The sequence below is a fragment of the Solea solea genome, chromosome 19, assembly GCF_958295425.1.
Source record: "Solea solea chromosome 19, fSolSol10.1, whole genome shotgun sequence".
Lineage (NCBI taxonomy): Eukaryota > Metazoa > Chordata > Actinopteri > Pleuronectiformes > Soleidae > Solea > Solea solea.
Genome location: NC_081152.1, coordinates 20570342 through 20593893, shown reverse-complemented (window position 1 = coordinate 20593893; position 23552 = coordinate 20570342). Strand labels below are relative to the sequence as shown.

General features: G+C 41.7%; 1 protein-coding gene across 11 annotated transcripts in view; it reads left to right on the top strand.

The window, feature by feature from the left end:
- Positions 1-22724, top strand: part of cacna1bb (calcium channel, voltage-dependent, N type, alpha 1B subunit, b) — a 114051-nt gene extending 91327 nt beyond the window's left edge. For 6 of the 11 annotated variants that reach the window (XM_058617619.1, XM_058617612.1, XM_058617621.1 and 3 more), the window contains 14 exons: positions 759-850; positions 927-1077; positions 1860-1987; positions 6353-6449; positions 10137-10242; positions 10338-10445; positions 11160-11272; positions 11481-11656; positions 11869-12004; positions 13291-13407; positions 14661-14699; positions 17449-17713; positions 20669-20892; positions 22012-22724. In XM_058617619.1, coding sequence (XP_058473602.1) covers positions 759-850; positions 927-1077; positions 1860-1987; positions 6353-6449; positions 10137-10242; positions 10338-10445; positions 11160-11272; positions 11481-11656; positions 11869-12004; positions 13291-13407; positions 14661-14699; positions 17449-17713; positions 20669-20892; positions 22012-22533 — 2274 coding nt within the window. In that variant the 3' untranslated portion in view covers positions 22534-22724. Of the gene's footprint in view, positions 1-758; positions 851-926; positions 1078-1859; positions 1988-5016; positions 5114-6352; positions 6450-10136; positions 10243-10337; positions 10446-11159; positions 11273-11480; positions 11657-11868; positions 12005-13290; positions 13408-14660; positions 14700-17448; positions 17714-20668; positions 20893-22011 lie in introns of all 11 variants that reach the window. The other 5 variants (XM_058617622.1, XM_058617615.1, XM_058617613.1 and 2 more) reach the window with 2 other exon arrangements.
- The last annotated feature ends 828 nt before the right edge of the window (positions 22725-23552 follow it).

The following is a 23552-nucleotide window of genomic DNA, read 5'->3' as shown; positions in this document are numbered from 1 at the left end:
ATCAACGATCTGTGGGTGGCACAGGTGTAATTATCCCTCAAGATGTTTCATTGTTCCTCTCCATCCATCTCTCCATGACCCAATTACTCCACCTTTTCTTTCATTCCTCTTCTCTGTTGTTCAAATCCAACCATTTGTCTGTGGAATTTGTTTCAAATACAGCGACTCACATTATTAAATAAAGATGAGAGTTAAGGTTTTTTCAGCGCTGGGTAAAACTATTCCTCCGGTCTTTAAGAATAAAAACGTAATCTTAATCTCAGGTTTACAGTGGAATGAATTGTGATGATTGACCTCATCATCAGATTTGACTCTTTGTTTATGTTTGAATCAAAGAAGGTTCTCAGGGTGTTTGGACTGCATCTCACTGCGTCTCACTGTGTCTCTCTGTGTCTCTCTGTGTCTCACTGTGTCTCACTGCGTCTCACTGTGTCTCACTGTGTCTCTCTGTGTCTCACTGTGTCTCACTGCGTCTCACTGTGTCTCACTGTGTCTCACTGCGTCTCACTGCGTCTCACTGTGTCTCTCTGTGTCTCTCTGTGTCTCACTGTGTCTCACTGCGTCTCACTGCGTCTCACTGCGTCTCTCTGCGTCTCACTGCGTCTCACTGCGTCTCTCTGTGTCTCACTGTGTCTCACTGTGTCTCACTGCGTCTCTCTGTGTCTCACTGTGTCTCACTGTGTCTCACTGCGTCTCACTGCGTCTCACTGTGTCTCACTGTGTCTCACTGCGTCTCACTGCGTCTCACTGTGTCTCAGGTGTTTGGGAACATCGAGCTGAACGAGGACACGTCCATAAGCCACCACAACAACTTCCAGACCTTCTTCCAGGCCCTGACTCTTCTCTTCAGGTGAAACCACCACCGATCCACCACCACGTGCTTTTATCGCCGCGTTCTTAACGTTCTTTTCTCGGCCGTCTGTCAGGAGTGCGACGGGCGAGGCGTGGCACGACATCATGCTGGCGTGTCTGAGTAACCGACCGTGTGATAAGCTCTCGGGCAGCGTGGGCAAGGAGTGCGGGAGTGACTTTGCCTACTTCTACTTTGTCTCCTTCATCTTCCTCTGCTCCTTCCTGGTGAGTGACGACAGGGAAACTACAGTGATATTTGATGCTTTTGACATGTTTTAGCCTCGTAGCTTGTCCATGTTAATGAGCTAACACTAAGGAACCTTGAACTGAGTGAAGAACTGTGTTGACAACGAACTTCAAAATGTGATTGGGAAGTCTGACCTGTGGGGGGCAGCGTCACACTCTCTGTGTACAAGCTGCTACAAGTTATTAGAAGAAGAAAAGTGAAGGACAGACAGAAAGACACTAAGATATAAGCTAAGGAGATAAGGGAAACTTGTAGGATCTTTCTTTATCACCGATACCCAAAACATTTCTTAAAGACCCCGCCCACTGTTACTGATCAAACCCAAATGTTGTTGTTGTGGGGTTTTATTAAAGCTGTGGATTAAGGCTGAACTATTCATTAGGAATTTCAGCAAAATAATCGCAATATGTTGCAATATTTATATCATTTTACATGAACCATTGTCTTGATCTGTACACGTCTTATCACACAGTCATCATTTTAAACTGTTTTTCGAATGTAGATGTAAAAAATGAGTTTGAGTTTCCTCTTATGTTGCAAATCAATCGCAATTAGATATTTATTCAAAATCGTTCAGCCCTACTGTGGGTCAACATTGTCACGTATGGATTTTATAAAAAAATAAAGTGCAGTTCACTCACTAGCGGAGCCAGGAATCAAACCCACAACCATCCAGTCCACTGGTCCACTGTTGCTCCGTGTTCAGTCTTCATAAATATCAGAGTAGGATTTGAAACACCTGCGTTTTTGCTTCCACCAGATGTTGAACCTCTTTGTCGCCGTCATCATGGACAACTTTGAGTATCTGACCAGAGACGCCTCCATCCTGGGACCTCATCACCTGGACGAGTTCATCCGCGTGTGGGCAGAGTACGACCCCGCGGCGTGGTACGTGACCTGATCTCTGACCGCTGACGTTACACAGAGAGAGAGAGAGAGAGGGGCTGAGTCTGTTATGCAGGCGGGCGTGGAAAGGAAATGGGGTCTTAGTGATGGTGTCTTAGTGACGGTGTCTTAGTGACGGTGTCTGAGTGACATTAAGCCTGAGCGCAGAGAGCCGGTGGAGGCTGGTGACAAACCCCCTGCAGGCCAAAGTGATGCATGTAAATCCAGCGTTCACTCCTCGCTCCTGCCTGCCAAAGCTCCTCAGTCTGTCACTGTAGCGTGAAGAGAAACAACTCCTCTCCCTCCATCGAGAGAATGTATGTCAGTGAACCTCTCTGCCCCTCTTATTCAAAGGGATAGTTCCGCTTCTGTGACGCTCAGGATGCAGACTGAAAAACGTGGCTGCCAACCCAAACTAAACAAAAGGCTCATCTTATAAAATCTAGGCCAGCTTAAGTCTACATCATCTTAAGGATATGTGTGCCGCTTTATCTCACTGTTGGACACATTTGTTGGACACAGGAAACAGCAGTTTGTGTTACTTTGTAAAACGCTCCCACACCAAACCCCATAGAGAAAATCAGCAATTTTACATCACGGCACACAGGAGTTGTTGATCCACTGTTGTCTCCATGAGTAAGTTCAAATGTGATTTTTTGTGACGTCGTTGTTTGAAATCATTTGTTTGGTTTAACTTCAGTGACACAAAGTGACCACACGAGGCAGCAGTAGACCGGCAGCTCCTGTGTCCCTGTGAGCTAAAAACGCTGATTTTCTATATGGTGTTTGGTGCAAGAGAAAAGCACATGAAATAACTCCAATTTCCAATCAGAAAAGTCTGTGTAACTGTGAGATAAACTGATGAACATGTTTGTTTAATCGTGTCCACTTAAGATTACATAGATTTTATGAGGTGAGCCTTTTGAATTGGCTATATTTTTTCACTGTTTCCCAGGTGGCAGCCATGTTTTAAACGAAACGAGCCTCTGGCTTAGTCTTTGGCACAGTCCAATTAGTGCGGTCTATGCATCATTACCTCATACAAGCACACTTCACAAATCCCGAACTATCCCTTTAAGCATAAAACAACCTCAGAGTCAATTATTTGTGCAGCTTCAGGGGTTTGAACCTTACGAGTGAGTCCAGGAGAGAGTTGTGAGATTAAATTGCTGTCACCTGACAGAGGAGGAATTATAATTTATTCCTCTGAATATAAATGAACTGCTCACAGAAGTGACTATAGTAACATCACCACATCATTTATTTAAAGCTCAAGGATTCCAGTCTTTATCATTTTTCACAGATTTTTGTATTATTTTTTTTTACACATCTCTCCAGGAATTAATGTCGTCTTTGTTATTATCTCAAAATCTTTGATCAGTTACAGCTGAGGAATTGTTGTTTGTTGATTCTCATCCACTCTATCTCTTTACGCTAGTTTTAAGTATCTATCCATGCTGGTTTTAGTTGTCTGTCAATGCTAGTTTTAAGTATCTGTCTATCGTGGTTTTAGTTGTCTGTCAATGCTAGTTTTAAGTATCTGTCTATCATGGTTTTAGTGGTTTGTCAATGCTAGTTTTAAGTATCTGTCAATGCTAGTTTTAAGTATCTGTCTATGCTAGTTTTAGTTGTCTGTCAATGCTATTTTTAAGTATCTGTCTATCGTGGTTTTAGTTGTCTGTCAATGCTAGTTTTAAGTATCTGTCTATCATGGTTTTAGTGGTTTGTCAATGCTAGTTTTAAGTATCTGTCAATGCTAGTTTTAAGTATCTGTCTATGCTAGTTTTAGTTGTCTGTCAATGCTAGTTTTAAGTATCTGTCTATCGTGGTTTTAGTTGTCTGTCAATGCTAGTTTTAAGTATCTGTCAATGCTAGTTTTAAGTATCTGTCTATCATGGTTTTAGTGGTTTGTCAATGCTAGTTTTAAGTATCTGTCTATCATGGTTTTAGTGGTTTGTCAATGCTAGTTTTAAGTATCTGTCTATCATGGTTTTAGTTGTCTGTCAATGCTAGTTTTAAGTATCTGTCTATCGTGGTTTTAGTTGTCTGTCAATGCTAGTTTTAAGTATCTGTCAATGCTAGTTTTAAGTATCTGTCTATCATGGTTTTAGTGGTTTGTCAATGCTAGTTTTAAGTATCTGTCTATCATGGTTTTAGTTGTCTGTCAGTGCTAGTTTTAAGTATCTGTCTATCATGGTTTTAGTGGTTTGTCAATGCTAGTTTTAAGTATCTGTCAATGCTAGTTTTAAGTATCTGTCTATGCTAGTTTTAGTTGTCTGTCAATGCTAGTTTTAAGTATCTGTCAATGCTAGTTTTAAGTATCTGTCTATGCTAGTTTTAGTTGTCTGTCAATGCTAGTTTTAAGTATCTGTCTATCGTGGTTTTAGTTGTTTGTCAATGCTAGTTTTAAGTATCTGTCTATCGTGGTTTTAGTGGTTTGTCAATGCTAGTTTTAAGTATCTGTCAATGCTAGTTTTAAGTATCTGTCTATGCTAGTTTTAGTTGTCTGTCAATGCTAGTTTTAAGTATCTGTCTATTGTGGTTTTAGTTGTCTGTCAATGCTAGTTTTAAGTATCTGTCTATCATGGTTTTAGTGGTTTGTCAATGCTAGTTTTAAGTATCTGTCAATGCTAGTTTTAAGTATCTGTCTATGCTAGTTTTAAGTATCTGTCTATGCTAGTTTTAGTTGTCTGTCAATGCTAGTTTTAAATATCTGTTAATTCTAGTTTTAGTTGTCTGTCAATGCTAGTTTTAAGTATCTGTCAATGCTAGTTTGAAGTATCTATCTATGCTAGTTTTAGTTGACTGTCAATATTAGTTATAAGTGATGTTTTGTAATATTTCTTAGTTTTTTGCCTCGGAACTGCCTGAAAGTTGACTTCTTGGAGTTAGTAAAATGTTCTCAGGATGTTCTCAGCTACGACCGCCGGGTACAACTGGAACGAACCATTGTGTCCTTTAATAACACAATTATTACAGATGGATGTTTTAATATCAACTTGTGACCTAACCACTATCTCGTCTTTTTTCAGCGAGAGGATACGCTATCAGGATATGTACAAATTGTTGCGTTGTATTTCGCCCCCTCTTGGTCTGGGGAAGAAGTGCCCCAACAGGGTGGCTTATAAGGTTTGCACTTGTCCACACAGTCCCTTTGTGGGATTGTGCTGGTTTTTGACCACAAATGTGCATCAGACCTCCACTAACCAGCAGGCACGTAACCATGACGATGACAGGAAACAAAACCACAAGTAGCAAACAAACAAACAAACAGCGTCACATGTGATGACTGTGTTGATTCTAAAGAAAAGAGTGAGCTTTGTTTCCTCTTTGGTTACTGCTGATGTCTCTGAGCATGCAGACACAGACGGCATCTTAAAGGGATAGTTCAGGGTTTTTAAAGTGTGGTTGTATGAGATACTGACTCTGTCAGAGACAGACATGCTTGTTATCATTCAAAACATTATTACCTTCTTTATCGCACTGTCAGACACTGTTTTCTGTCCGGATAGTGAAGTTTGATTTGCTTTGTAAATCACTCACTCTCCCGCACCAAAGCCCATACAGAAAATAGTTGATTTAACATCACAGCACGCAGGAGTCCATCAGTAAGCTTAAATGTGTTATTTTATCAATTTGGGGTTTAGAAAACTGTTGTTTTCACTGCACTGACACAAACTCGCCACACGAGGCAGCAGTAGACCAGCAACCCTCGTAACCCAGCGTGCTCAAATCGCTGATTTTCTCTATGGGATTTGGTGCGGAAGAGTGAGCGGTTTACAAAATGCAGTTTAGTGGCAGAAAAGTAGTCTTCCAGCATTAAACATGTATTCTTGAGATATTGCCAAGCCTGCCTGTCTCAGACAACTTACCACAAAGTCTCATGCAATCACGCTCTGAAAAACCTGAACTATCACTTTAAAAGGAATATTCCACCAAAACCATTCGAGTCTGTCGCTTTAGTCAGATGTGAAAAATGTCCCTCCTGAGGGATGAAAGCTGTGGTTTCAAGCGTGTTTGATTCTCTGAAGCTTTTGGTGGAGTATTGCTTTAATGTAAAATGCACTCCTCATTCCCATCAGGCATCTCTGTGCAGCTAATCCTCCGGAGCGTCCGCCCCCTGCCTCTTCCTCTGGGATCCATTCCTGAATCTGTAAATCCGGCCAGGATGGAATTCCAAAACCATCATATCCTGGAAATCTTATTAACAAGGATTTCTGTGTCTCCCTCTTTTCTTTCACTTCATGTTACTGTCCAACCTCCTCCCTCCCTCCCTCCTCCTCCTTTTCACTCCCTTCACTCATTCATCCGGGGGAAACATCCACCCTTCCTTCCATGGCCTCACACCCGTGTTTTCCCGGCGGGAAGTGGCCGCATGTGTTACAGCGATATGTACAAGATGCTCCGCGACATGTCCCCTCCTCTTGGTTTGGGAAAGAAATGTCCGTCTCGAGTCGCCTATAAGGTAGAACCACTCCTCGTCCTCCTCTTCGTCCTCCTCTTTGTCCTCCTGTCAAACATCTTCAAGCTTCTGTCAGTTTGTCACAGTCGGTTTCTTCTCGTCTGCTGCTGTTGTTTCTTTTCTTTTCAATATTTCCTCTTCTGTTCGGCTGCAGAAATGAGTGCAATAATGTGCAATTATTGCACTCATCAAATGGATTTTATGTGGCGTGGAAAGAGTCACTTGTTAAATATTTTATCCACTATAAGAGGAATTAACTGTGGAGACTAAATATTCATTCGGACGTTAGACTTGGATACAAATATTGATTTAGTTCATTTTCATTTAAATGGACTAGTTTTTTGTATATTTCTTGTTTCATTGTGACACAAAAAAAACAACAAGGACAAAAACACAACCCTAGTAAATAGAGAAAGACAAAAATAAACTTAAAATCCAAATAAGTTAAAACACGGGAAATAAAACAAAGGGCTTAGGATAATGGCAGATACAGTAATTGTATAATAGTCATCGCAAAATTGTGTCCTAGTGCAATATAATTGTAATTTTATGCAGTGATAATAGCACAATTGTAGCAAAACTATTGTAATTGTAGAATAATTATATTTTAATCATATCTCGTGTAATTTTAACGTGATTGCAACATAATCCAAGCAAAATTGTAACATAATTGTCTAACCCTTAATTATTGCATAAGCATGGCATATGTTGCGCAAGTTGTTGTGTAGTATTACTGTAATTAGCTTAATCATAGCATAATTGTAGTATATTCATATTGTAAACCGTAGCGTAACTGTGTCACTGTGTAATCGTAGTGTTATTGTCACGTAAATGCAACAAAAATTTGTCGTAATCGTTGTATAACTCGATCTTAACAGAAGTACAAACTGTAATTGTGGCAAAACATTACAATCATAGCATAGTCATAGTGACGTTGTTGCATTATCGTTTTGTAACTGTAGCACAATCAAAGTGTAGCATTGTAGCATAGTAGCATAGCGTAATTTTAATAAATTTCTCCCTTAAAAAAGAAGCATTATTGTATTATAATTGTAGTATAATCTTAATTCCAGGGTAATCGTAATCGCATAATTGTTTTGTGATTATCGTATTTTAACTGTTTTAATTGGAGCTAAACCAAAGCGGAATGGTAGCATAGCGTAATTTTGATGTAGTAAAGCATTATTGTATCTAAATTATAGGGGAATCATAGCATAGTTGTCATGTGCTTGTCGCGTTATCATATTGTGATTGTAGCTTAACTTAAGCATAATTGTAGCATAGCTTAATTTTGATGTAATTTTAGCGTAATAAAGCATTATTTAATAAATGTATGGATAATCGTAGCATAATTGTTTCGTATGATGAGTTACGCCAGGATTTTTACGTTACTTTACGATCATAGACTCCTCAGATCCGTTCGATGATGCGTTCAAAGACCTTTTCACCATCTTCTCGTGAGCCCGTTCTTCAGTCAGAGAGGCTGACTCACGCGTCACGTGATCAAATGTAAGAAGTGTAATGTGAGTCAGTGCTCGGGGGTCGTCTCCGCGTCTCCGGCTGACCTCGTCAGGCGAGGACATCCAGCCCACACACACACACACACACGCAGCTGTCAAACTGAATCACGTTAAAAACAAACGACGTGGACTCTGCCCTGTCGCAGTTACAAACGTCTCACGCCCATGCGTCTCCGTCTCCAAATATAACTCCTGTGTTTTTGTGAATCGACAGTGAAAGACGTGGACAGAGACACAGAAAGAGCAGCAGACGTGGACAGAGACACAGACAGAGACACAGACAGAGACACAGACAGGATCGGAGACAGAGACACAGATGCGGACAGAGACACAGACGGAGCAGCAGATGTGGACAGCGACATGTCCCACATCCCACAACCCACATGTCTATTTTGACGGATTTCTTTGTTTTTATCGTGAAAAACTGAGCCGTGGCAATGCCCCGCCCCTCAAACACAGTCGAGCCAATCACGTTTTGACCTTCACGAGCTTTGGTGACGTCTGTCGTCATTTTTTGTTCGTAAAAAAGTGAAACGACGCGAATAACGCGGTGAATGTAAACTCGCTCACTTTGCAGCAAATTGTACTAAATTTTGTGATTAGCTAGCTAGCTAATGTTAGCTAATGAGGGCTAACATTATGACTGACTTCACTCTTGACGCGTCAGAAAATTAGCTAAGTAGCTGCGTTGCTAACAGTGTCGTCCGTACGACATGTCCAATGCGTTCGGTTTTATCGTTAGCTTATAGAGAAACTTCGGTAAACACTTAAAAGTATTTTCACCCAGACAAAACACGACCAGCTATTAAATTAGCAAGTCATAAAAACACTTGCACGGTGTGGGAACAGATCCCTGTTAGCGTTTAGCTACTTTCTCTGCTGAATCACGTTTATTTTTACTTTAACATCTTTTCTATTTCTTTTAAATATAATTGTATTTAACGGAATATTTCTGTATTTTTGTTGTTGTTCCACTTTTTCCGGATACTTTCCCTTGACTTCACCTCCTTCTTTTCTCCTCATTATTACTCACATGTTTTCTTATCTCCATGTTTGCCTCCATTCGTTTCAAAAGAAAAATGGGAACCATCTGCTTTATGTTTAATTTAAGGTCTAGTGTGTCGGGTTCAGGGGAATCCATCAACCACATTGTTGTGCTGACATTATTTTCATAATCGATTAATCTGTCAATAGTTTTCTCGATTAACTGATTAGTAGTTTGGTCCAGTAATTGTCAGGCAATGTTAAGAAATGTTGGTTGGTGTTGGCAAACCTGGAAATGGGTTGACTGCAATATGCACACTTCACCACAAGATGTCACCAAATCTGACACACTGGTCCTTTCATTTAATTGTAATTATTTTAATCACAATTTTTTTGCATGCGTGTGTGTGTGTGTGTGTGTGTGTGTAATCACAGTATTGATCCAGCATTCCTGCATTTATTCTGCATGATTCCACTTGTACAATAATGAATTGAATTCCCAAGTGTCATAGAAAATACTGTAATATTAGTGATTCATTCATCATAAATAAGTGTTTAAGTTCTTTGAAGGGTTTTATTCAAAGTATGCATTCACCTGGAAGGCTCCATGAAAACATGGCTGATATCAGGGAAACCAGGAAAAGCTAATTTTCGTTAATTAACAAAAGGCTTATCTAATACTGTACGTTCATTTGTTGTTAGACAGCCTTTTTCCAACAGGAAACTGGTGTGTGTGTTGCTTTGTCAACTTATTTGCCCTCCCACACCAAACCCCATAGAGAAAATCAGCGATTTTAACATCACTGCACACAGGAGTTGTTGATCCACTTGATCTTCAGATTAACCTCGGTGACACAAACTGACCACACGAGGCAGCAGTGGACCAGCAGCTCCTGTGTCTCTGTGAGCTTAAAATGCTGATTTTTTTCAATGGAGTTGGAGTTTGGTGTGGGAGAGTGAGTGGTTTACAGATGTGGGTTTTCTGTTGGAAAAGGTGACGGTGAATTCTTCAGGTATTACAGACTTTATATGGTGTACATTTTTATAGATGAGTTGCTTAAATCAGTTTTTCCAGTTGTCCTCTACTAGTTCCTGGTGAATGGACACTTTTGTGTCACCACACTTCACCACAACTATCCCTGAGCTCTCCCTTTAACTCCTCCTCCTCCTCTCGTTTCCCTCTCAGCGCCTGGTGAAGATGAACATGCCCATCGCCGACGACAACACGGTGCAGTTCACGTCCACGCTCATGGCTCTGATTCGCACGGCGCTGGAGATCAAGCTGGCGTCTGGTGAGACACTCCGACGTCCAGACGTCCCAGAGTTCCTTCAGTGTGGCCGAACACACACTGATAATGTGTGTGTGTGTGTGTGTGTGTGTCCACAGGCGTCCTGGCTCAGCATTTGTGCGACGCCGACCTGAAGAGGGAGCTAAAGAGGGTTTGGCCAAACCTGTCGCAGAAGACCATCGACCTGCTGGTGACGCCACATAAATGTGAGCTTTGTCTCTCAAACTCTGTCCTTTTCTCATTTTGTTTTTCTTTCTTTTGATTATATTTAGATAAAAATGTCCTTTATATGCGATAAAAACAGAAAAACGTCCTTAAATGGAGACACGACAAAAAGTCACCTGATGAAAGCTGATTTTCATTTTCGTAAGCCCCGCCCACTTCCAGTTTCCCACACGTTTGAAAACATAATTACAGACAGATTTACAACACCCATACTCTGACTAAATAAACTAGATTAGATTAGATTTTCTGGATTTTTCTTGTGGAAATATTAACAAACAAAGTCACGATTCATTAATCAAACATAAAACTCTTGTAAACAGCCGGTTTACAGTTTAACAATCATTTTAGACATGAAAGAAATGGCTGTGCAGATGAGCACATTTTATTTGTTAAAAACTTTGTTATTTAGTCTGTAAAGAATGTGAATTTTACGGACTTTTACGGCTCAGATGATAAGGCAAAAACTAAAGGGATTACAGGCAATAAGTCAATTAGATAACATAAAATAATATATAATATGTATTATTTGATTGATGATTAATAACAGATGAGGCATAAGTCTAGAAGACTCACTTTTCCTTCCTCTGTCTCTGAGCTGAGATATGATGCTCATGTGGCTCCATCTACTGGCCTGATAGGAGAACTGCATCCCTCACTCTCTCACTCTCTCACTCTCTCTGTCTTGTGTCCTCCAGACAATGAGCTGACAGTGGGGAAAGTCTACGCCGCTCACATGATCTTTGACTTCTACAAGCAGAATCGAGCTAAGAGACTTCAGCAGCAGCAGCAGCACGCAGGAGGACTGCAGGTACATCACACTCCGTTTTATTCCCTCTATTTATCTCATGTGCCTCCATATCTGTACATAGTTTGTGTAAATATGTACACAAGCATATTCTTGTCCATAAAAAGTCCAGATGTGAATCATAAAGTGAGTCAAATGCACTGTGTGAGCAGATACAGGTGTACCTAATAAAGTGACCATGTTAATGCCCCCGCTCTGTTCTGTGCTGCAGTGTAAACTGGGCTCGCTGTTCCGACCCGTGCTGCCCCTCACTCACATACAGGAAGTGGAGCCGCCAACCTGCAGCCCCAAACAGCCCCTCCCACCCCAGCCCTCGCCTGTCACTCAGCCATTATCCCCGCCCACTTCCACCACCACAGCCGTCACCTCGACGAACAAGGACTCAGTGTGAGTATATGAGGGTTAATGACACAGCTGAGCCGTGTTTGCCTCAGTCTGTCTGCTGCTGGTCAGCAGGTGTCACTGATGGTTGCCATGGAAACATGGCTTTTTGTGCTCAGTTTACCCTGAGGAGTCGCTCACATGTGACGCTTAAAAATAAACCCAGCCTTCAGAAGAAGAGAACACTGATTCTTCTTCCTGTCACTGTTTGTGGTCAGACTGAACCAGAGGAATTCCATCAGACATTCCCAATCCCAATCCGGAGGATTCTCGCCGGAATCACAGAGGCCCAAAGCTCGGAGGAAACTGCAGCGCGGTCAGTCAGAGGACATGCCGTACTCCACCAGACCTCAGGTACAACAACTACACCGATATCACAACCATCAACACCGATATATCACCACCATCAACACCGAGATCACAACCATCAACACTGATATCACAACCATCTACACCCGATATCACCACCATCACATCGATATCACAACCATCAACACTGATATCACCACCATCAACACCGATATCACCACCATCTACACTGATATCACAACCATCAACACCGACATCACCACCATCAACACCGATATCACCACCATCTACACCGATATCACAACCATCTACACCGATATCACCACCATCTACACCGATATCACAACCATCTACACCCGATATCACCACCATCTACACCCAATATCACAACCATCTACATCCGATATCACCACCATCAACACCGATATCACCACCATCTAAACTGATATCACAACCATCTAAACCGATATCACAACCATCAACACCGATATCACAACCACCTACACCGATATTACAACCACCTACACTGATATTACAACCATCAACACCGATATCACAACCATCTACACCGATATCACAACCATCAACACCGATATCACAACCACCTACACCGATATCACAACCATCTAAACCGATATCACAACCATCAACACCGATATCACAACCACCTACACCGATATCACAACCATCAACACCGATATCACAACCACCTACACCGATATTACAACCATCAACACCGATATCACAACCATCTACACCGATATCACAACCATCAACACCGATATCACAACCACCTACACCGATATCACAACCATCTAAACCGATATCACAACCATCAACACCGATGTCACAACCACCTACACCGATATTACAACCATCAGCACCGATATCACAACCATCTAACACGATATCACAACCATCTACACCGATATCACAACCATCAACACCGATATCACAACCACCTACACTGATATCACAACCATCTAAACCGCTATCACAACCATCAACACCGATGTCACAACCACCTACACCGATATCACAACCATCTAAACCGATATCACAACAACCTACACTGATATCACAAACTTGGATTATTGGATTATTTCGGGTGTCATATTTACTTTACGATATCTGATTTAGTGATTTTGACCAGAATCGTGCTGAAACTGTTATTTTACAGTCTGTTCACCTATGATTATTTGTCCTTCTTCCCTTCTTCTTCATGTCTTCATGTCTTTGTGTCTTCATGTCTTCGTGTCTTCATGTTTTGTGTCTATGTGTCTTTTGTCTTTTGTCTTTGTGTCTTTGTGTCTTCGTGTCTCTTGAACCAGGACGTGGTGCAGCTGAGACAGGTGGAGGTGGAGGACGTCTCAGACACAGAAGCGTACCCAGGTCTGGACGCTCACTACAGAGCGGCGTCTCTTCCTCGACTCAACGCTGAGTATTACGTAAGATCTTCACGGCTCGTGACGCACAGAGCAGAACTAAGATCTCTCCATTCACTCTCTCACTCTCTCACTCTCTCTCTCACTCACTCACTCACTCACTCAAACACTGAGGATTTAACTGGATCATGAAGAAGAAAAAAATAAAAAGCCTTTATTGTTATTTTACAGTCTAATGAAACTGGTGCAAACACAGACACGACATTGAATAAAAATGGAGTTAAACCTGTTTAATCTGGGATTAACAGAGTTAAATTTGGTCCAAACCGGCTCCTGTACTGCCCCCTAGAGGAGAGTGAGGTGAACAGTTATATGAATGTTTTTTAATGATGAAAGTTCATGTGTCTGTGTCACATGTGCTTGTTCATGTTTACGTGTCAATGTCACATGTTTCTCTCTCTCTCTCTCTCTCTCTCTCTCTCTCTGAGTGACATGACTGTCGACAACAAAAACAAAACCGATGATTCTCGATCCTCGTTCAGACGTGCTAACGATAATCTGTGCACATTAATCCGATACATTTATGAACGTATGAAGCTGTTAACGACACATTTGTGCCCAGTCATTTAAAAAAACATCATTCTTGTGTCATTGTTGTGCTAAAGAGCCCAAACATGACTCAGCTAAAGTGCTTTTGCTGATTTTTATTTACATGTTTACAGTCATAGTGTAAAGTGAAGCATGGATTATTTTGGATTCTACATTTGTATCTGTCCGATATCAGATCCAGTGATCCAATACTGACCGATATGGACCAATACTGATTGATACTGACCGATACTGAGACCGATATTGAGACCGATACTGACCAATACTGACTGATATGGACCAATACTGATTGATACTGACCGATACTGAGACCGATACTGAGACCGATACTGACCAATACTGACCGGTATGGACCGGTATGGACCGATATCGATGTCAATCCCTAGTAAATAACTATAATTAATGTAGTTTTAAGGGGTTACATTGAATAATCTATAAAAGTCAAGCACTGGCTTCTTCCTTCCTGAATCAAATTAATTTTAGGGCCCCACAAAGGCTTGGAACGGCCCTGTGCTCTCCACATGTGATCAGATTACAGAGGACGGACATTACTACATCACTAACAGGAATAAAATGGAAGTTTCCTCCAGTCTGTCCTCTTCCTCTTCTCCCTCCTCTTCCTCTTCTGTCTTCCCTTCTTTGACCCTGATTTCAATGCCCACTGCTAATGTTTTGCCCGCCTCCCTCTTGTGTGTGCCGTCTGATAGCGGATCTACCCTCGCCACGCCCCTGGGACCCACCTGGCAGTATGTACCACCACCTGCTGTACCACCACCACCACCACCACCACCTCCTCCTCCTCCTCCACTCTGTTCTTCCTCCTCCTCCTCCTCCTTTCATCCTCTCTCTCTCACCCTCACACTGCCATCGTGATAGTGACACTCCCACATTAACACACTGGTCATTTCACGCAGACGCTGATCGACACAGTTACAAGCAAACACACACTTTTATAGTATCAGATTCAACAATGTTCACGCGTGTTGTTGTAAAATCTCTGTCCTGCTTTTTCAGACGTGGTTCAGGTTGTTTTGAAGTGTGGTTATGTGACGCTGATTTTAGCCACTTAACAAAAGGCTCAAATCTGTGTCAATTTAACTCTACAATATCTTAGGAATACATTAACCATGTCATCTCGCTCATTTACAGCCTTTTCTGCCTGTAAACTAAGGTTTATTTCACTTTGTGAACCTCTTACTCTCCCGCACCAAACTCCATAGAGAAAATCACCAATTTCACATCACAGAGACACAGGAGTTGTTGATCCACCGCTGCCTCCGAAACTAAGTTCACATGCTTCATTTACTAACTTTGAGTAATTCCAACACTGAAGTCGCACAATGACACATGTGAACTTACTGACGGAGGCAGCGGTGGATCCACAACTCCTGTGTCTCTGTGATGTTAAAAATGATGCTTTTCTCTATGGAGTTTGGTGTGGGAGAATGAGCATTGAACAAAGACACAACAAATTCATGTTCCAGTCCCTAATAAGGAAAAAAAATATATATATACAGTGAAAATATATCATAGAAAAAATATTTGTAAAAAAGTTTGTAATACACTTGCTCTCCTGCACCAAAGTCCAAAGAGAAACTCATCAATTTTACGTCACAGAGACACAGGAGTGGTTGATCCACCGCTGCCTCCATCACTAACTTCACATGATTCACATGATTTACTAACTTACTAACTCATTTACTGCAGCGACACAAACTGACCACATGAGGCAGCAGTAGCTTAAAATTAAAATGATGATTTTCTCACTGGACTTTGCTGCAGCAAAGCAGCAGGAGAGATAAAGTTTTAGAAACGTCAGTTTTTGTTGTTAAAAACAATAATAATAAAAAAATATATAGATTTTGTAACATAGATTCGATGACCTTTTGATCAGTGGCCATGTTTTGAGTTTGTAACAGCCCGTCATACAGCAACACTTCAAAGAAAAAGTACAGTAGTGCAGTATTACACTGTGGTAACATGTGGTTTTGTGTATATGGTACATGGTACATGTAGTGTAGTAGTGTGTTTTGCTTCAGTGTGTAATTAATTGTGGAAAAACAACAATTACATCACTGAAAATCTGTCATGTGACATTTCTTTCAGTCTTAAAATCTTATTTTTCTACACATCAAACATGAAAGAAAGCAACAAAAGTGCTTTTATTCATGTAAAATACATTTTTATTGACAAGGTAAGATTTTAAGACTGCGTATATGAGATAAAACAACTTAATAACGTGAATATTTTGTTTTTTTACAGTGCTGTTAAGTTGATATTTGGGACTGTGAGGCAGGAGCGAGAGGAACAGCAGAAACATCAATCTGGACAAAAAACCTCATCATTTCAAATCAAATCGGAGTCCGAAATTACACAAAAATCCTCACAGTGACCAGCAGGGGGGGTCGTATCTTTGCTGCTGTTCCAGTTCCTCATTGAAACAGTTACAAGATGGTGTGATGTCAATGCGATTTAAATAAAAATAGAGCCTTTAAAGCTGCTACAAGCAATATTATTTACAATAACAGTGGATCACATGACCTCACTGACTCTGTTCTGACCTCTTATCAAAGGGAAAGTTCCATTTATTTGAAGTATTTCAGTGAAAATAAAGAAAACACTTAACAAAAGACTAATTTTATCAAATCGACACAAGCTAAAATGTTGATTACCTTTAAAACATATGTTATGTGCTTCATCTTGCCATTAAACATTATTTTCCCTCAAGAAACTAAAGTTTTTTTACATTTCAGTTTCCTGCACCAAACTCCATTGAGAAAATCAGTGATTTTAGCAGGCGAGGACACAGGAGCTGCTGGTCCACTGCTGCCTCGTGTGGTCACTTTGTGTCACTGAGGTAAATGTGAGCAAAGGATTTTGAATACCGAATCACACAATGACACATTTGATCTTACTGACGGGGGCAGCAGTGGATCAACAACTCCTGTGAGCTGTGATGTCAAAATTGATGATTTTCTCTATGGAGTTTGGTGTGGGAGCGTGAGTGGTTTACAAAGTGGCACAAATTGTGTGAGTTTTCTGTTTGAAAAGGTGACAAGACAGTAGGTGAAGTAGATTATATGAGGTGAGCTCTACAACCCTTGTGACCACAATGACAACCATTGATTTGAGACATAGGTGGCGCTATAAAGCCTAAACTTACCTGTGAGTTTTAATGTTTTGTCTCAAACCAAAAGAGAAAAGAATTGTCCAGTGACATCACTCCATCTTCTTCTCTTCTGTTAAACTTACAGCTCCTGTAAGTTCTGTCTCAGATCTGTGTTCATTCTTCTCAAACTTTTTCCTACATATTTTCCTGGAGAAGAACGGATTTACCGTCTGGTCTTTGGACTAAAGGTTTCCTCCGCTGGTGGTGTCGTGTGTGTGTGTGTGTGTGTGTGTGTGTGTCGTGGATGATGTTGGTGATCCAGAACAAGTGCTTCTGCTTCACTCTCTCTCTCTCACGCCGCCTCTCTCCTTCTCTTCCCCTCACAGCCGATCGTCGACCTCAGTCCGATAAAGCGCTCTGCGTCCTCGCTGACTCCCCTGCGCCACCACGAGGCCGCGCTGAGGGAGTATGACCTGGAGCGGCCCGGCCACGCCCAGTCCCCGACAGGGCCGGGACACGTTCTTCAGGGTCAGGACAGAACCCACCACCATCACCACCACCACCGCTGCCACCGACGCAGGGACAAGGACAAGGACCGGAAGCAGAAGACTGTGGACAGAGCGGCGTCAGTGCAGCCGTCCAGCACTGTTGGTGAGACTGAAATAAAATAAACACAGAAATCACAATTTAACCAATTCATAAAAAGCTTATTGAATAAAATCTATACTAACTGAAGTCTATAATATGTTAAGAATATGTTCACAGCTTTATCTCACTGTCAGACAGACTGAAGTTTATAAACCACTCACACACCGCTCACTCTCCCACACCAAACTCCATAGAGAAAATCAGCGTTTTTAGCTCACGGGGACACAGGAGCTGCTGGTCTAACTGCTGCCTCGTGTGGTCACTTTGTGTCACTGAGGTAAATGTGAACGAAGAATTTCAAAAGCCGAAGTTAGTAAATGAATCACGTGAACTTAGTTTTGGAGGCAGCAGTGGATCAACAGACTCCTGTGTGCTGTGATGTTAAAAACCTGTCAAATTGATGATTTTCTCTATGGACTTTGGTGTGGGAGAGTGAGCGGTTTATAAACTTCAGTTTCCAGGCAGAAAATGGTAGAAATTACAGCAAGATCAAGCTGCAAATATGGATTTATTGATTGATGAACCTTTAATTCTTAATTCTGAAGTTTATACGAGAGTCTAGCCTTAGTCAAACATACTGTAGATAAGATGGCACTTCAAAAGAAAACCCTTTAATTCACATATCACAGTAATGTTACAATTCATATCAAATCAGAAGCCAGATCACTTTGATGTCTTAACACAGAGAGAGACAAAGAGAGAGAGGAGAAATACTTTATCGGATTAAAATTCCATGATCAGGTTGAAGGTAAAGGGTTTCTGCTGAGGTTCAGCCCAGGATTAGACACAAGATTATCAGCACAGAGAGAGAAAGAGAGAGCGAGAGAGAGAAGATGGAAGTTCTTTATCCACTGTTCCTTCTGTTCTGTCTCTGAACGTCTCTTTATTACAGCGCAGAGCTGCACTGTCGTAGTTCTTGATTTTAGGGCTCGAACACTGAAGTTGAAGAACAAGGATTGTAGTGAATGCCTTTATGTATTATGTTTTTTGGGTTGTTCTTCTTCTTTTTATTATTACTGTTCTTCCTATTATCCTTGTGAACGTGTCACCTCCAGAAAACCTCCGATCTGACACAAACGTTCACTTGGACTCGAGGATGAACTGATTAGATTTTGGTCGTCAAAGGTGTTGAATAATGATGAAATGTTGAGACAATCCTTTTCATATTTGCCCTCATATGTTCACTTGGACTTGAGAAAGAATTGAGTAGATTCTGGTGGTCAGAGGTCAAGGTCACTGTGACCTGACAGAAAATAATTTTTCTGTTGTTCGCGTGATCTCAGGAACAGGAACTTTGAGGAAACCCTTTAAAAGTTGCTGTAAACATTCACTTGGACTTTGTTGGTCAACCTGTAAAGGTCTTGGGGGAACCTTTACATTTTCAAACGTTCACTTGGATTCACGGTTAAACTGATCAAAAGTCAAGGTAACTGTGGCTTTAAAAGACCCCACATGATGTGAACGTGATACCTCATGAAGATTGTGAGGGAATCTTATCAAATTTGGCTCAAACGTTCACTTGGACTCAAAGAGGAACTGATCAGAATTTAATTTAAAAAAAAGTCAAAGATCAACATCATTTTGGCAACTTGAAAACAAACCTTGTTTCCTCTGAAAGGTTTCCCTCATGGAGTTCTGGAGAATCACATTCACAAATTGGCTCAAACGTTCACTTGGACTCAAGAATGAACTGATTATATTTTGGAAAGATTGATGTTATTATGGCCTCAAAATATGTCCTCCTTATCTTTTAAATGAAGGAACATTTTCAAATTTGAGACAAACGTTCACTTGGAGTAAAGATGAACACATTTGATTTTCCAGGCCATAGATCAATGTTCAAGGTCACTGTGAGGGAATATTTTCAAATTTGGCAACAACGTTCATTTGGACTTGAGGGTGACCTCACTACATTTTTGTGGTCATATGTCAAAGGTCAAGGTCACTATGGCCTTTAAAACAGTGTTCTTTCTTGTGAACGTGACATTTCATGGACCCCGTGAGGGATTTCTTTTAAATTTGGCACAAACATTCACTTGGATTCACAGATAAACTGATTTAATTTAGCAAAAAATCTGCAGGTAAAACCTACAAATTTGTCACAAACGTTCACTTGGATTTTACTGGTCAAAAAATTCTACTGACAATTTAAAGACAGTATCTCAGGAGTACTGTATTTAATGTTCACTTGGACACAAATGTAATTTATCTTGGATGTTGGTGGTCTTTCACAAGGTCAGCGTGACCTTGAAGAAACCTGGATTACCTTAAAGCAAACCTCACACATTTGGCACAGATGATTTAGACCAGACAAACATGTTTCCACCCAGTATCCTGACGTTGAACACTTTGGTGGAGGCTTCTCAGAACCGCAAGGCAGTAATTCAACACTGGGGGGCAGCAGCTGGTCTTCATTGCTGGGGATGAAAAAGCCTCAGGATTTATGTTTCCTGCTGGTTTTCCTTGCAGAACATCCAGCAGCTCTGTTCCTCTCCATCTTCACGGGGACGGCGTCCTCTCTTCAAAGCGTGTCGTCCTTACAGGAGATCTGACACGTCGCCGTGATGAATGGGCTTCTGTGTTTCTGTCATCGCAGCTTTAATCTGGAAACTGGAATTAATCCAGCGCCCGAAACAACACAATTTCCCCACAGTGCTTTGCTTTATGCCAAACACACGCACACACACAAAGAACATCAGTCATTTCCCTTTAATCAGAGGTGTAATGAAAACGGACACTACAAGAACACGATGATAGTGTTTTCATCGCAGAACTGAGACACGGATCACAACCTTTAATCTGATCAAAAATCTGAGGAGCAGGGTTCACATTCACGACAAGGAACTGGATTTTTAGACAAAATGAATCCCTCAGCACCCCTGAAACAAAGCTAAACACATTTGATAGTTTGCCGTCTTTAAAGTTCTCATGCGACGATGTGATGTGTTCGACCTCCAGATTCGTTCACCGACCCCTCAGACGAAGGTCTGTCCAGAGAGCGGCCGAGGGAGCGCGACCGCAGCCGGCCGCACGAGAGGAGACACCACTCGTCGGCCGGGGAGAAGCAGCGCTACTACTCATGTGAGCGTTACGGCAGCAGGGAGCAGTGCCACGCCAGGTCAGCTGGTCCCAGCAGATCCACGTCTCCTGGTGAAGGACAGGACTCTGGGTTATTTAAACTGGTGAGTTACGCTCCCGCAGGTGTTTGGCTGTTCAGCCTCCAAACTGACCGGTTGTTCATTCTGTTCCATCTGTCTCTATATCTTAAGAATGTCCTTAGAGGATTTGTTCAAATTTGGCACAAACCTTCACTTGGACTGGAGGATGAACAGATTACATTTTGGTGGTCAACAATCATAACCTTAAGAACCTCTCAAGATGATCCTCTCAAATTTGACACAAATATTTCTGGTGGTCAAAGATCGCAATCTTAAGAACGTCTCAAGAGAGAACCCTGTCAAATTTGACACAAATGTTCATTTGGACTCAAGGATGAACGATTTGATATTGGTGGTCAAAGATTGTAATCGTAATATCATCTCAACGAAACCTACCCAAATTGCCACAAATGTTCCTAGAACAGATTAGAGTTTGGTCGTCAAAGATTGCAATTGCTGAGAGAAAGTCTTTACAAATTTGGCAGAAACATTCACAAGCAGGAATGGATCAGATATTGATGGTCAAGGATCGTAAACCTTGAGACCACCGGGAGAGAATCTCAAATTTAAATCAAATGTTCACTTGGAGTCACAGAAGAAGAACAGATTGTAATCCTAAAGTCGTCTCGAGAGAATCCTTTCAAATTTGGCAGAAATATTCACTTGGATTCAAGGATGAATGGGTTAGATTGTGGTGGTCACAAAATTGCAATCACCTTTTGGCACACATGTTCACTTGGAGTCACAGATGAGCAGATTATGATTGTAATTTTAAGAATGTCTCGAGAGAATCCTCTCAAATTTGGCTCAAATATTTACTTTAGACCCAAGAATGGGTCTAAAATCAATTGGATAAAATTTTGGTCATCAAAGATGGAATGGATCATTTATTGGTAGTCAAAGATTGCAGTTGCAGAGAAATTTGTACAAATGTTCACTTGGACTCAAGGTTGAACAGATTGGATTTTGGTGGTCAAAAGATCTTAATCTTGAGAACCACCGACAGAGAATCCTCTCCAATTTGCCACAAATGTTCACATGGATTCAAGAATGAACGGATTAGATTCTGGTGGTCAAAGATTGTGATCTTATCAATGCCAGTTCACAGTGACCTGCTCAACCTTCTGTATCTTGTGTTCTCAGTATGGCATCAGCGTGGGTAGAACTGGCCCGGTCACCTCAGATCTGAATACGCCGGGTCGCAGTCGCAGGCAGCTGCCACAGACGCCCCTCACCCCTCGCCCCGCCGTCGCCTACAAGACCGCCAACTCCTCACCGCTCCTGTCCAGTGCTGGCACCACTGCGACGGGACACCAGACTCGCTTCAGCCGCGGCCTTTCAGAGCACGAGCGATTACTCTGGGACCACGTGTCCCCGATACCGGTCACCCGCATCGGCTCGGACCCTAATGTAAACCGGACAGAGGACACAGAGGACTTTCAGGACGCTGTGAGCAGCCACGGAGGAGGAGGAGGAGGAGGAGGAGGAGGAGGACGCTCTGCCAGAACCACTGCCTCAACCACAGCCGCAACTGCTGCTGCCGCACCCGTCACACAGGGCCGGGTGGTTCCCAACGGATACCACTTCACCCTCAACTCTGTGTCCGGACAGGGCAGCAGAGGAGCAGGAAGTCTCAGGGAGAGGGACGAGGAGGACTGGTGCTAACTTTGGCTCAGAACAGAGAGACAGACAGACAGACAGACAGACAGACGGGTCGTCGGTGTTGTACAGTGAAGCCGGAGAAGGAGAAGAGAACGTGCTGTAAACGGGGACCAGAAATCATTCCAGCTTTTTTGTCGAGCTACTCTTGTTTTTTTTATACAACAAACTCTTGAAGGAATAAAGACTCTGACGACTCTTTGTGTCCCCTTTACTTGCACTGAAACGATAGCACATGTGAAAAAAAACCCTGAAGTATTTTTGCCTTTGCCAGTAAAATCAGTGTTGGAGCAGAAGACAAAAGCCAAAAGCCCTTCATTCCTGGTGTGAATACAACTGCTCACAACACTGTTTTTATCGTTTTTATTATTATTTTTATTATTATTATGACTTCTGTATGTTTCATTTTTATTTATGTTTTCCATGTTGTTTCTGACAAGAGTTAAAACTTGATCATATTGATGCTACCACCAAATTATGTTTCTTCTCTTCGTTGTGTTCTTCAGCTCTTCAGGGTTTAATGCTGATTTATTTTAGGTTTTAAAGGGATGGTTCAGTTTTTTTTTTGTAGTGTGGTTGTATGAGATTCGTACAGTGTGCTGTGTGAACCCCCTGTGCCAGGCAACAGCTTTTTCCTGACTAGAAACTAAGGTTTGTAAACAGCTCTCGCTCCTACACCAAACTCCATAGAGAAAATCAACAATTTTATGTCACAGCTCAGAGGAGTTTTTTAATCCACTTCTAGCTCCATTACGACGTTCAAATGTGTTATTTTATCACCTCGATGTTTAAAAATGATTGTTGTGATTTACATAAGTGACACAAAATGACCACACGAGGCAGCATTGACCAGCAGCTACCGTGTTCCTGTGAGCTAAAAACGATGATTTTCTCTATGGACTTTGGTGTGGGAGAGTGAGTGACTTTTAAACTTCCGTTTCCTGTGCCAAAAATCAGTCTAACAGTAAAATAAAGTGGCATCATAGACTTTTGAGGTGGGCGCTCACACGACCACGCTTCAAAAA